At 33.2% G+C, this 13,112-nt stretch overlaps 1 protein-coding gene across 1 annotated transcript in view; it reads left to right on the top strand.

The window, feature by feature from the left end:
- Positions 1-13,112, top strand: part of LOC129226303 (hepatocyte growth factor-regulated tyrosine kinase substrate-like) — a 34,457-nt gene that overhangs the window by 18,873 nt on the left and 2,472 nt on the right. The window contains exons 9-14 of the mRNA XM_054860907.1: positions 1,304-1,373; positions 4,798-4,899; positions 5,627-5,677; positions 7,678-7,881; positions 9,998-10,205; positions 12,106-12,278. Of these exons, the coding sequence (XP_054716882.1) occupies positions 1,304-1,373; positions 4,798-4,899; positions 5,627-5,677; positions 7,678-7,881; positions 9,998-10,205; positions 12,106-12,278 (808 nt within the window). The remainder of the gene's footprint in view (positions 1-1,303; positions 1,374-4,797; positions 4,900-5,626; positions 5,678-7,677; positions 7,882-9,997; positions 10,206-12,105; positions 12,279-13,112) is intronic.

The following is a 13,112-nucleotide window of genomic DNA, read 5'->3' as shown; positions in this document are numbered from 1 at the left end:
TTATTTATTAAAAAACATAAGATGGCAACAGTTAAAAATTTTAATTCATTGAGATAATAGTTCCGATCATTTCCATACAATTAAAATTACGAGAAATACGCAGACGACAATCTATTACGATTTATCTTTCTTATTGTTGCATTAATAAAACTATTTTTATTCGCAAAAAAAAGGAAAAAAAAAATCAACACCTAGGAGCGATTAGAGTCAAAATTGAACCAAAGCCTGTTTACGTATGGATTCACATATATTCCAAATTTCAAACAGAACGTAGCATTACTTCTTGAGATAGAGCACTCACAATGGAAAAAAAGAACGGGCGATTGCGCTACCCCCCTTTTTAGCTATTGACACCAAAATAAAATCAGCTCTTATACCCACTAAGGGCTACTTGTCAAAAAATTTTTGTTTGATTCCGTTCATTATTTCTTGAGATACAGCAGTCACAATTCACGACAAAAAACGTTCTATAACTCAACCCCCGTTTGAGCTATTGACACCAAAATTAAATCAGCACCTGCTCCAGTTAGGGGCAACGTATGGACCAAATTTTGTTTGATTCCACCAGTTACTTCCTGAGGAATAGCAATCACGCATAACTCAAAAAACGTCCCATTGCTCCACCCCCCTTGGAGGAATTCGCGCCAAAAACCAATGGGCATAAGTTCACATAGGGTCACATATGTGTATCAAATTTCGTTCAATTTCATGCGATAGTTTTTGCTGTAGAGCGGCCACAAAAAACTGGTCACACACAGACGTGACACACACATACACATACATACACACACACATACATACATACACACACACAGACAGACACACATTTTCCAAAAATAGTCGAAATGAACTCAGCACACCTCTAAACGTTCGAATCCGTCAAAATTCGAAATTCGAAAATTTGCACGAATCCAATACTTTCTTCTATATATTAGATATAGAAGAAAGTAAAAATACAGTGATTTATACTTTTCAGTTAAGTGTTTAACGATTAAAATGAGATAGCGATTCCCAATTCTTTCTTCGATTTTATACCTCCACTCCCTCAACTAGTACAACTACAGCCCTCAGAAGAAAGAGCTTACCTTACTTAAAAGACATACTTTGTTATTCTTATGTAAGAAACAGTTTACACGAGCGCATAAAAAAAGCTAATTACTATATTTGAAGAAGAAAAAAACAGAAAAAACCGCGATGTAGTGAAGTTGCGAAAGTCGAAGCGCGAAGTAGCGAGGGACGACTGTATGCTTTTGTTTTGCTTATTTGTTGCTGTGCGGTATTGTATCGAACCCCTTTTTCCTAGCCTTAGGCCTGGTGGACCAACCAAAGCAGCATCACCAAATGTAGAATCATCTCCCCAGTCAACTGCTCAGGTGAGTGAATATGTTTTTTAATCTATGTAAATAATTGTTTGTGGTTCTTGAATTCTTCATAGCGAAATCTTAGCACAGAATATGCACACTAAAATAGTTGAATATTTTTGCTGTTATTCAATATAACCCAATTTTCATTAAGATTTTGTGAGCAGAAGCCTTTTTCGGAAATCCAATTTTGCTACTGGAGGAAAAATATTTTCATTCAAGAGGAAGTCACTACCCCTTATACCACCAATGTTAATTTGCACAGGTTCATGTACCTTTTTCTGATAATCTATTAAAGATACAATTATGAATTTTTTTCTGTACCTTAAGTAGACTCTTTTTTCTTTCTGAAGTAAAATTTTACTAAAGAAAGCTGTTTTTTTTTTTTTTTTTTTTTTTTTTTTTTAATTCTAATTTGTAAATCTCTGTAGTCTTTTCAAAAAATACTATTTTGCAGCACAAAATCAGCTCTATAAAAAAATATTTTTCGAATATGAGAAAAATTTACTTCAGTATAAGCAATTAGAAGTATGGAATAGCTGGTCAAAATTCCAAAGCCTAACACAATTTAGTTTCTGAGAAAAGAAACATTTAAATTCAAAAATACCATTTCAAGTTATTGCAATTTAAAGGAGAAAATCATACCTCATCAAAAAAGGTTTACCATTTTTTTAAAGCTTATTTTAATTTACTTCTAATATGAGCACGATCAAGAAGTTTGTACCATTCAAAAGGTATTGAAATGAAGTTTCAAAGTATATAAAAATCAAAAAATCAAATTTTTGAAAGTATTTCATTTAAAATATTCATAGTTGAATTATAAATTTCGAAATAAAGGGCTCCAAGGTGGATTTTAAAAGTTTATTCATGCTTTCTTCTTATTTCAAGCCAATTACATCCTGGCAGTTAGATTACTCTGAGGGAAAAAAACTATCATTCAATGAAATTGAAATTGAGCAAAATTCTTTAAACTGTTATATTGGGGATGCACACCATTTTTTAGTGAAGGGCACATATTACAGGCACACTAGTGGAGAGCCACATACACTCCTGTCATTTATGGGGTTCAGGAGGGGGCCAATTGCTTCCTCCCCTCACTTACTGTGAGATATTAATGTACTTATGCAAGTGGGAGTGACTTATATTTTTTCAGGAAATTTGCATTAAGTACATATCCTCATCACCATGTTAAACTAAAGAATGTGAAATATCTCGTTTTTCAAATGCGACAGTTTGTTGTAATTCTCAAAAAGGGTTACCTACTGGCTTCAAATACTTCAAACAATAATTTTACTCTTAAAGATATCGATAAAAATTAAAACATTGAAAATAACTAAATGCATCAGGTGGGAAAAAATGTATTATTTTGGCTTTCATAAAAAGTGCCAATTTTCACAGTCATTTGTTTAGCATGGTGCCAACAACATCTTCTACCCTCCTGGAAAAGTTTGAGCGTGTCTGAAGCATGCTCCAGTATTTTGCTGATGTAAATTAACATATGATAAATTTATATACCTATACTAAATATTAAATTCCTTTTGATAAACAACGTCATTAAGAAAAATATAACAGAATTAAAACACGAAACAGCAAAAATATTGCATGCACATAATTCAGAATAAAAAGTTTTAACCATTTTCTCAATGCAGAAAATGTTTTGAGCTTCTGATATTAAGCAGCCCTTTTTTGTGCTTGCTTTGCTATCCAGAGGTTCAAAACTTGGCATGCTTTAAAAAAGGGGTCAGTTTCTCTAAAGTGCAACATTTTTGTCCTCTCTCCAAAAGTGACAACTTAACTTGTATAAAAATGAAACTTGATTTTAGAATGGTTTAATAATCTGTTTTTATGTTTGTAAAACAGACTAAAACAAACTTTCTATTATTATTGTTATGAGTTTTTTTTACATGAAAAATGTCATTCCCCTATGTATGTTATCTACTCCCACCTTGAAGCAGAATTAGTTCAACAATTCAGGATTCCAAATATATTTGTTAAAAAAAATTATTGTTAAACACATTAGCAAGTATTATGCAATGTTGGGTTGTAAGATAAAAAATAGATTGCAAAATAAATATAATAAAAGTTCTCTAAGGTTTCTACTATTCTGTAAAAAAATAACGAAGAATGTCCTTTGATTTTGTTGGCGCTAACAATCTAAACACGTACATATTAATTCCACCGTCGTTTATCGAGACAAACTGGGACCAAAGGCAATCTGTATAACCCAAAGTCTGGATTATCCGGGCAATTAGTAAAACACATTCCTAAATAAGGAGACTCATCTCTTATAACAGCAAAAACTAATGCTTTGAAACAAAATTACACCAAATTGTTACTGGCAAACACTTTATCATTAAGAGTTCAGCTGCAGGTGGTGTCGAACCCACGCTCCAAATATGCCATGTTTTTTATTAGATGACTATAATTTATTGCACAACCTATGTGGCAGTTGTATACTTAATCAAAAAAAAAAGAGTGAATATTTTGCACGTTTATTCGCACATCCAGCACTCGAATACGCTACCTTGCGGTGATTTACAAATTTTTTTAAAAAAAGGTAAAACAATGTGTTCCACATGTGTCTGTGGGTAAACATAGGCAGTTTGTTATGAGTATTTATTAACGCATTCGATGTGTCTTAGATTATTTTCAGCAACAGAAATTTTTTTGTCCTTTAATAGTATTCCCGAGCTTCTCAAAATAATGTTAGTTTTCCTTATTTCCTTCTAAGTGAGTTGATTGTTAAATGGTGAAAGCGTAAACACAAGAAAACTCTGGATTAACAAACTTGGATAACGTTATACCAGGTAAAAAATGTGCAGCTTTGTGTGAATTTGTAAGAATATGGTTTTTTTTTTTTTTTTTTTAATCTTAAATTAATTTAACTAACCATGTTTTACAACAGCATTTAGTAGGAATGAACAGAATACAAAATATTTTCTTGAATATATTATCGTAGCACGAAATAAAAAAAGGTTTAACCGAGAAAGAATTTACTTGAATTCTTAGAACTACGAAGTACATAATTTGCATTAATTTCTGACGTTTAGTAATGCTTCTTGAATTCTCATTTCTTTGTACATGGGCCAGAATATCCACAAGACTTTGAAAATTAATTTAAAAAGAATAAAGCAAAAAAAATGTGCATACAAACAAAATTTACTGGACTTATGAGAATTTTCTACGCTGTGGCATGTGTTTGTTTTACCTTTTTCATCTGCCATTAGACAATGGCTGCAGTGCCCCCTATAGTCTGTTGGAGTTGCGAATAGTTCCCTTCTTGCTGTTATAATTTAGAATTATTATTTATGTGAAGTTTTTTTTCTTAATTCTTTAAATTTGATTCAGATAAACTATTTTTTTTTTTGTACTTGATTATATTTTTCTTCTTTTTGAAATATAAGTTTAAATTTATACAATTATCAAATGGTTTTAGGATGTTCCGAGCAGCAATCGCAAAAGTGAGCAGGAACTGAAAGAGGAAGAAGATTTGCAGTTGGCTATAGCATTGTCGCAAAGTGAAGCAGAAGTGAAAGAAGTATGTTTTATTGTTAAAGATGTTTTTTTATTCTAGTTGTTTGGTGTGGACAAATGTCCCTATGCAAATATTCAAGTGAGACCAATTCTATAAAGTTTCTAATCCTCTTGCATGTTCCTAAAATAGAATTTTTAATATAATAAAATATTCTGAATAAGTCATCATTTTAGATTATTGAAATTATTGTCATTAATTTGGTTGTCACTACATATAAATTTTGGTTAACAAAGTTGTATATTATTTCATTAAGCTTTAATGAAGTTTTAATTTTAATTCTGCTACTCAACTTTTTTTTTTTTTTTTTTTTGACCTCAGAATTAAGTGTTTTTTAAATTGAAAAATCCCAGAATTTGAAGATTTTTAACTGATGAATCACAGAATTCCAGTTAAAAAACCTTTAAATAATTTGCGATTTGTTAAGGTTACTTGAGCTGCAGAGTATAAATCATGATTAAAAACTCGAGTGTTTGGACGAGGGTGGGGAGGAACAGTTTTTTTTTTTTTTTTTTTTTTTAAACCTTTTGGCTATAGCCCTGTTCTGACTTTATTCTGTGTGCATGTAGCTGTCTTAAGTGTTTCAGGATCTTGGTCACTTTCACCTAACCAACAAAGCCAATCAAAGTCATATTTTGTTACATGCTTTGTGCATGAATTGTAGAATTATAACGTATTTTTAATGTTGACTATTGTGCCCGTTTTCTAACATTTAGAAATGTTTATTTTGCAGAAAAAGAAAGCTTCTACAAAATTAACATATACGACATTTAATCCACCTGAGGTAAGATAATTATTTCCTTATTTTTAATTTTATATATTTGAACGCAAAAAAAAAAAAGTATTATTTATTGTATTTTTGAAACAAGCTTATAAATATGGAATTCTTAAAATATACACTGTTACCTAATTTCTTTTTTGGTGATGTTGTTCTACATTTTCCATTTTCATTTCTATGGACCTGCTGGGAAAAGTTTTTTTTTTCTTTTTCTTTTTAATTTACTGACATATTTAAGACACGTAAAAACTCAAGTAGGTAGTTTTGTACTATAGTCAAAAATAATTTTAAAAAAAAGAAAAAACAGTATTCACTAAAACCAACTAAATCAAACAATTCTAAAACCTCCATTGAAGTGGTAATGAATGGTGTCATTAGTTACAGTAGAAAGTTGCCTCAAATGCAACAATTAAATAAAACCATTAAAAAAAAATTTTAAGTTGCATTTGAGGCTAAACAATCTGCCAACTAAATTAAGTAAGTCAAACCTACGTAGCAATTAAATAAAACAGTATCAAAAGTTTTATTAATTGAAAGATAAAAGCAGGGCAAACAGACATGGTGGTGATGCATATGATTTTTCTGCCTCCAACAAGATAGAAGGTAAAGTTACCAAGTTCCCATTAACAAAAATAAGCAGTCATCGGGTATATTTTGCTTCTAGATACTTGACTTTGAAGCCCAGATTTACATACCTTGGTGCCAAAATTTTGGAGTTGTATTTAACCTTTTTTCCCCCAATCTATTGCAATTGTGACTCGCAATTAATGTGAAGAGGGAAAAGTAAATGCTACTAACTTCCATTTTGTCATTTTTGAGTGCATGTATGCAATGCTTCTGTTTGATGGAACTTTTTAATCACCTCATGTTTCAAGCGGTAAGTTGCCATCCTTAAGTTAGGACAAAAGTAGAATTACATGCAATATACCGACAGCCCGGACGAAACTGCGCCAGAGGCTGCAGTTTCGTCTTTGTTGTGAACTCATCAGTCTGGAATAGACAATAACTGTACCAGGCTCAGTTATCTTATTGAAGTTGAGTGTCAACAAACTGGTAAGCTAAAGTAAATATTACACTTTTAGCTCTGACATCTGCCTCTGCCCTGGCTATTTTCTAGTGGAGACTGATGAGTCCCTAACAAGGGCGAAACTGCAGTCTCTGGGTTGCATAACTGAGCTTTTGATACATTGCATATAACCTCATGTATGTTTCATTCATTAAAAATGGCCCCTAGAAATGAAAGACCTGCATTAGTAAATATCTCCCTTCTTTTTTAAAACTTGTTGTTACATACGGCTTTATTAAGGAAGATATTAATCTATAGATATAGATAAAAGGCAGACAAGAACAGGAAAAAAACTACAGTAAAGAATTGAACATTCAACAAAAGCAACAATTTAAGATCAAAAAAAATCTGTAAAGTAGAGACTTTCACAATTGTTGCAGAGTCAAAGAGAAAGTCATTTCAGGCAGTCCATGATAGATTGTGCAGACCAATAAAGCTTTCCAAGTAATTTTAGCTTCTGATCAGTTGGGTCAAGTTTAAAGCAGGAGAGGAGAGGAGCAGCATTCATGTTGCCATGTTTAAAATTTTTGACAAAATAGATTTTTTCCGTTTTTTTTGTAAAGGAACTACAAATTATCTGGTATGCCGGGAAATTAGAATTTTCCGGCCTTATTTATTTCTGGCATGTCCAGGGCCGGATTTGGAAGTGTGGAGGCCCCTAATCAGAGTTCAAAAAAAGATCATCATACTTTCGAAAATATCCGATACTTTGATATATATCCGAATATTTTGATACATATGTATATATTTCCGATATTTTCGACCCGTGAAAGTTTGGATATTTTGTAAAAAATTTGTTGTGGGGGCCCCTTTGTTGTGGAGGCCCCGGGGCAATAGCCCTGCCTGCCCTCCCCTAAATCCGGCCCTGGGCATGTCAACTAATGCAAGGTAGTACAGTGTTTTCAGGTCTAACGTCGATTGTCTCTCTCTCTCTCTCCAGGAGGTGGGTGTGGCCCCGGAAAAGAAACCGAACTCCCCATCGGAGAACGAGCTGGATCGGTACCTCAACCGCTCGTACTGGGAGCAAAGGCAGCAGCAGCAAAAAGAAGAGCCCGTGTCCTCCCCACCCACCACCAGCCCCACGCCCAGTGCCCCCTCAGCCACCGCACCCACCGGGGACTATCGCTCCCCCAGGACTAACGAGGTACGTATGACCACTGGCCTTCATGTACAACCTCGTTTATATGGACTAATTGGGACCAGAGTCGATCCAGATAAACAAAAATCTGCATAGTCCGGGTAATGTGGCTAATAAACGAGACACATGCTTTAAAAATCAGTTTTTTCTTTTATTACAGAAAAAAGTGATGCTTTGTAGCAAAACTTCACAGGATTATATTTCCTTTTCTGCACGGGCATTAAAATACATGTAACCCCACAGAAATGTAAATTATGTTTGCAAGTGAGCTGGGTTCAAAAATATGATAGTTTTGAAAATATCTAAAATATCTGGTATTTTGATATATATCCGATATTTTCAATCACAGCACAAGCTAAAGCCTTCAAAATAGTAAATGCATTTTCAAATCACTCTTTATTTTCTAATATTATAATTGCAATATGTAGACTCAAAATTAATGTTTCTTTCATTACTTATATCTAATATTTCATTTGACATTTCTATCGATTTTAATAGAGTTAATTTAGCATTAGCAGTTTTACTCATTTTTCTTCTGTTAGCTTAGCTACTTTAAGTTATATGATTCAGAAATAAATAATATGCATTAGTCAGGGCACAGTCATAAGACTTTTTTTTTTTCTGAGCAACATCTAAAATTTAATTATGCACTTTTAATATGAATTAAAATTGTTACATTACTAATATTATGAATATAAAATAAAAGTAAAAAAAGAAATATCATATTACTTTGTTATATTATGATGTTGTTATACATCATAAAATATAGTACACAACTTTTTGGAGTTTTCAATAATAAATGAACATTTTTACTATGATTAATATACATTTTATATTGAAAATACCATAGTTCAAAAAATAAATATCAAAATACAGTAAAACCCCTCCTAGCAGATACCCCTCTTATGCGGGCAATTTTTAATTCCCCAGTTCCAATGCAAATAACATTATTAAACTTCTGTCCTGTGGACACCTCTCTATTGCGGACAAAAAAAATTGTCCCATTAGTGTCCGCATTAGAGGGATTTTACTGTATCATACTTTCAAAATAAATATCAGATATATATCGTGATATATGTCGACTGATATATATCAGCAAACCCTGCAAGTGAGGAATATTATACTGCCCTAGGCAAGTAAAGGGCAGTATCTGCAAATTTTTCATTTTTCTGCTTTTTTGTCATCTATTGTGCATTAACTTTATTGTACAAGCTTGCTTATTTAGGTTTCACTGGAAATAAAGCACAAAACAATGTCTAGTTCCACTATTTGTCTATTGTTTGTTGGGAATCCAAAACGTTTACCTGCCCATGGTAGTATATATACTTGCTGTTATTTGTCAAAGCAGTTGTCATAACTTGCCAAAAATTGTGTACATACTAGCTGCGTGGACGGCTTTGCACAGTCTACCTCGAAAATAAAAGTTATGCCAAGTGACGCATGTTCAACAACCAAGCTTGAACAAAAATAAAAAAAAAATCAATAAATTTTTGCGTGGCAGATTGCGGAAAAATAACCAGAAAGGAGGCATTTTAATTCCCCTGATTACAGGAAAAACCTCAAAACAAAAGCCAAATTTTATTTGTTTATGTCCGAGAAAAAAAATGGCAACAGATCTTCTCAATCATTTTCTTCACGCTATAAATTTTAATAAAAGCATTGTTGCGGAAAGTTGAGATGAAGCACTGAATAATCATTTGAATGGAGGAAAGCCTTCGAGAAATAGAGATTTTATGTCGCAATCTAAGTGTCATAGTTAATAGTTTTTAATTGATATCTCTGCTAATTATTATTGGAGGATTATGTTAAATAGCCAAACATGAAGACGGGAAGATTACGAATCCATCTATACCTGGCTCGATGGTCAGTTCATTGGCATTTGGGAGAAGTTACTTGGACATACATACATAGATACATACGCTCAGTTTTTAATTATATAAGATTCTTTTATTTTTGACCAAATGGTTTATTTATTCATTGTTTTGAAAAAGTAAATAAACAAATAAAATAAAAATAAAGAAATAATCTACCGTAAATGAAATAACGGCAATATGGATTTAAGTATCGTTTTCCTTCCATGTGATTGCATACCATGACGGTTAGAATGGTGCTCTATTTTCAGAAGATGCAGAATGGCGATGCGGACGAGCTGGCGGATTTCCTGTCGAACCTGCGAACCACGGTGGAGATATTCGTGAACCGAATGAAGAGCAACTCGAGCAGGGGCAGGCCCATCGCCAATGACACCCACGTGCAGTCCCTCTTCATGAACATCACCCAAATGCATTCTAGGCTGCTGAAGCACATGCAAGAGCAAGATGACCTGAGAGGTATAAAGGAATTACTGTTATCTAGGCCTTGACTGCCCCATACACTGCTGTGCTGAGCACTAAAGTTGTATCTGTGCATTTTGTTGTCAGCTGGTGGTTCTTTGTATCATAATTTACCTAAATGCCATGTTTTATGGTCATTTTTGGCAGGAGAAGCTAAAGGACGTAAGTGGACATTTTCGAGCAAAACACATTTAAAAATAACATCCCAGGTAAGCTTTCATTGAATTTTTTTCCAAATCATGCTCTACAGCAGCAACTACCAGGGTTACTCGTACCATCTCTTGCCCCAAGACAGAGGAGAGGTTCACCTACACATGTGTACTAGTTATCTCCAAATTTTTCATTTCACTTGCATCCCTTTGCTTCTCACTGCCTCATTTGTAGATGAGAAATATTTTTTTGGAAATTCTCAAAAACTGGCATCTGAATCGAGTTTGGAGGCTTAAAACTTTTAACAAGCAATATATTGTTTTGAGCTCAGCTGTAGATACGATTTTTGTGCTTAGCGTGACAGTGTAGGACCCAATTTGTTGCAAGGCACATGCCCTACGCCCTGCATGTTAGACTGAGGCTCTCATGTTTACTTCCTTTTTCATGGTAAAGGAAGTATTGTAATTGCAAAGAAAAAAAAATTACCCTCGATTTTCGGCCTAAACTTCCATTTTACTCACCTCCAAATGATTGTTTTTTTTTCGGCGAATCAGTGTTAATTTTAACGCAGACTTTAGTGATGTTATAATTTGGCTGCCACTGGCAATATAGTGCCAAACTTTTGATCAACAAATTTGTCACCCAGTTGTTGATCAGAGTGGTTTTTTCAATTTAGTGTGGCAAATTGTGGTGAGTAATCCATTAAACCATGTTAAAATTGTCAATATTTAGAAAATGAATCTCTGTAAAACATTTTTTTTTTTTGCTATTGCATTTTTGTTCTTTATACATGTTGCATGCAGTTTTTTGCAATTTTAGATCAGAGACGCTACTTAGGACATCACCTTTCTTTGAGTTTGAAAGTGCACTTCTTTATGTCTATTGTACTTTCATGGTTGCCACACTTCCGTCCAAGGGACGGAATTCCGTCTTTTCAAAAATTTCGGACATCAGATTTTTTTTTTTCCATGTTCAAAATCATTTTTATAGATGAAACAAATCTTTACTTTTGAATCTCTCACTCTCAAAAAAGGTCTTATTCTTCTGAGGACAAAAAACTGGCCCATGTGCTAAAGTTAAAAAGATAAGCTGTTTTTTTTTTTCCAAAAAATAATTAAATAAGTCACTCAATCTGTTGATTCCAACCATTCTTATCTTAATCTGGAAAATTTTATTAAAGTTTTTATCACAATGCATCTTATAGCCAAGAATCTCATACCTGAATTTTTTTTAATTACTATTTTTTTGTATGAAATATGAACTATAAAATCTGAAACTTTTTTTCTGCTGTAGCAAATAGTAAGTTTTTTTAGTGTATTTTATTATTAAGTTCTTTTTCTGCTTTTACCTCCAAAAAATCTTGGACAATGATATGTTATTTTTTTTTATTTTAGGTTTTAATTTTTACTTAATCTTCCAGTTTGGTTTTCCTATGTAGTTACAGCATCAAAAATTAGCATTATATATGTCTAAAACATCAAACAAACTAAGCGCTAACGTTTTGGTGTCGCGAAATGGGGCCACGCGCTTTTCAGTCCTGGCCAATTTTTAGAGTGGCACCCATGTGTACTTTTATGTTTGCAGGACTAGAGTACATGGAAATTTGTCACATATTTTATATTTATAGATCAGCATTAAATTAATTTGAATAGCCATAATTACACGAGATATACAAAAATGAGGCAACTACCCTCGATTTCATCAGGCTCGTTGAAGCTGATTTTCAACCAATGAAATTCTTTCCCAGCTTACTACGAGCGACTGCAGGACAAGCTGAACCAGGCCAGAGATGCCAGGGCTGCCCTGGATGCTTTGAGGGAAGAGCACCGAGAGCGCTTGAGGAGGGAAGCTGAGGAAGCAGAGCGCCAGCGCCAGATACAGATGGCGCATAAGCTGGAGATTATGAGGAAACAGAAACAGGTACACAGTTTGTATTTTTTGAAAATCTATTTTATGCTTCACTGATAACAAAAGATTGAGTTGTCTAGTAAATTTCGGGTATAGTTATGATTTTGGAATATTTTTTGAGTTATTTCATAAGAATTGAGAATCTTAATTCAAGTAGCAGGAACGACACGAGGCCTGTCCCAGATTTTTGAGGAGGTCTGCGGACTATTACTGAATTGGAAAGATTTTTTTTTTCCTTTTTTTGCTTTTTGCTTGAATTTCTCAAATTTAAAGCAGAAAAATACTGTTCAAAGTGAAATAGAAAAAAAATAAAAACGTAAGGTGCCTAAATCTATGCAGGAGTCCTCGGTGGTCAGGGGGTCAAAAGCAGTTTCTCCTGCAGCTACCTGCACCTCAGTTTTTTATTTTACTTGGAAGCTTTTTAGTCTTTGTGTTACTCGCAACTTTTTAATTTTTAAGTTTGTTTTCAATTATTCCTTTTTTGTTGATTCATGGGAAGTATTAGGATTAATTTAATGCTGGTTTACCTTGCTACCAGACTTAGCAAAAAGTCCACTTTCTCGATGCTAAATCAGCATGTTGAAGTGCTAAATATTTGCACCCCCTAAATATTGTACAATTCACTTGATTTGCTTTTTTTTTCTTAATTCTAAAATACCATGTGAAAAAAATGTAGGCTTTTGAAGAGTGCTACTACCGATTTTTTTAATTCTTGGCATACCCTAATGTAAATTAAAGGATTTATGAGTCATGTTAATGCGAATGTCAAGAATTAAATTTTTGTTCACTGGATATTTCACATTTATGATGTAGGTTTTTTTTTTATCCCTAATCTTTTCATTTTAG

The sequence above is a fragment of the Uloborus diversus genome, chromosome 7 (genome assembly GCF_026930045.1).
Source record: "Uloborus diversus isolate 005 chromosome 7, Udiv.v.3.1, whole genome shotgun sequence".
Lineage (NCBI taxonomy): Eukaryota > Metazoa > Arthropoda > Arachnida > Araneae > Uloboridae > Uloborus > Uloborus diversus.
This window is presented reverse-complemented; position numbering and strand designations above follow the sequence as displayed.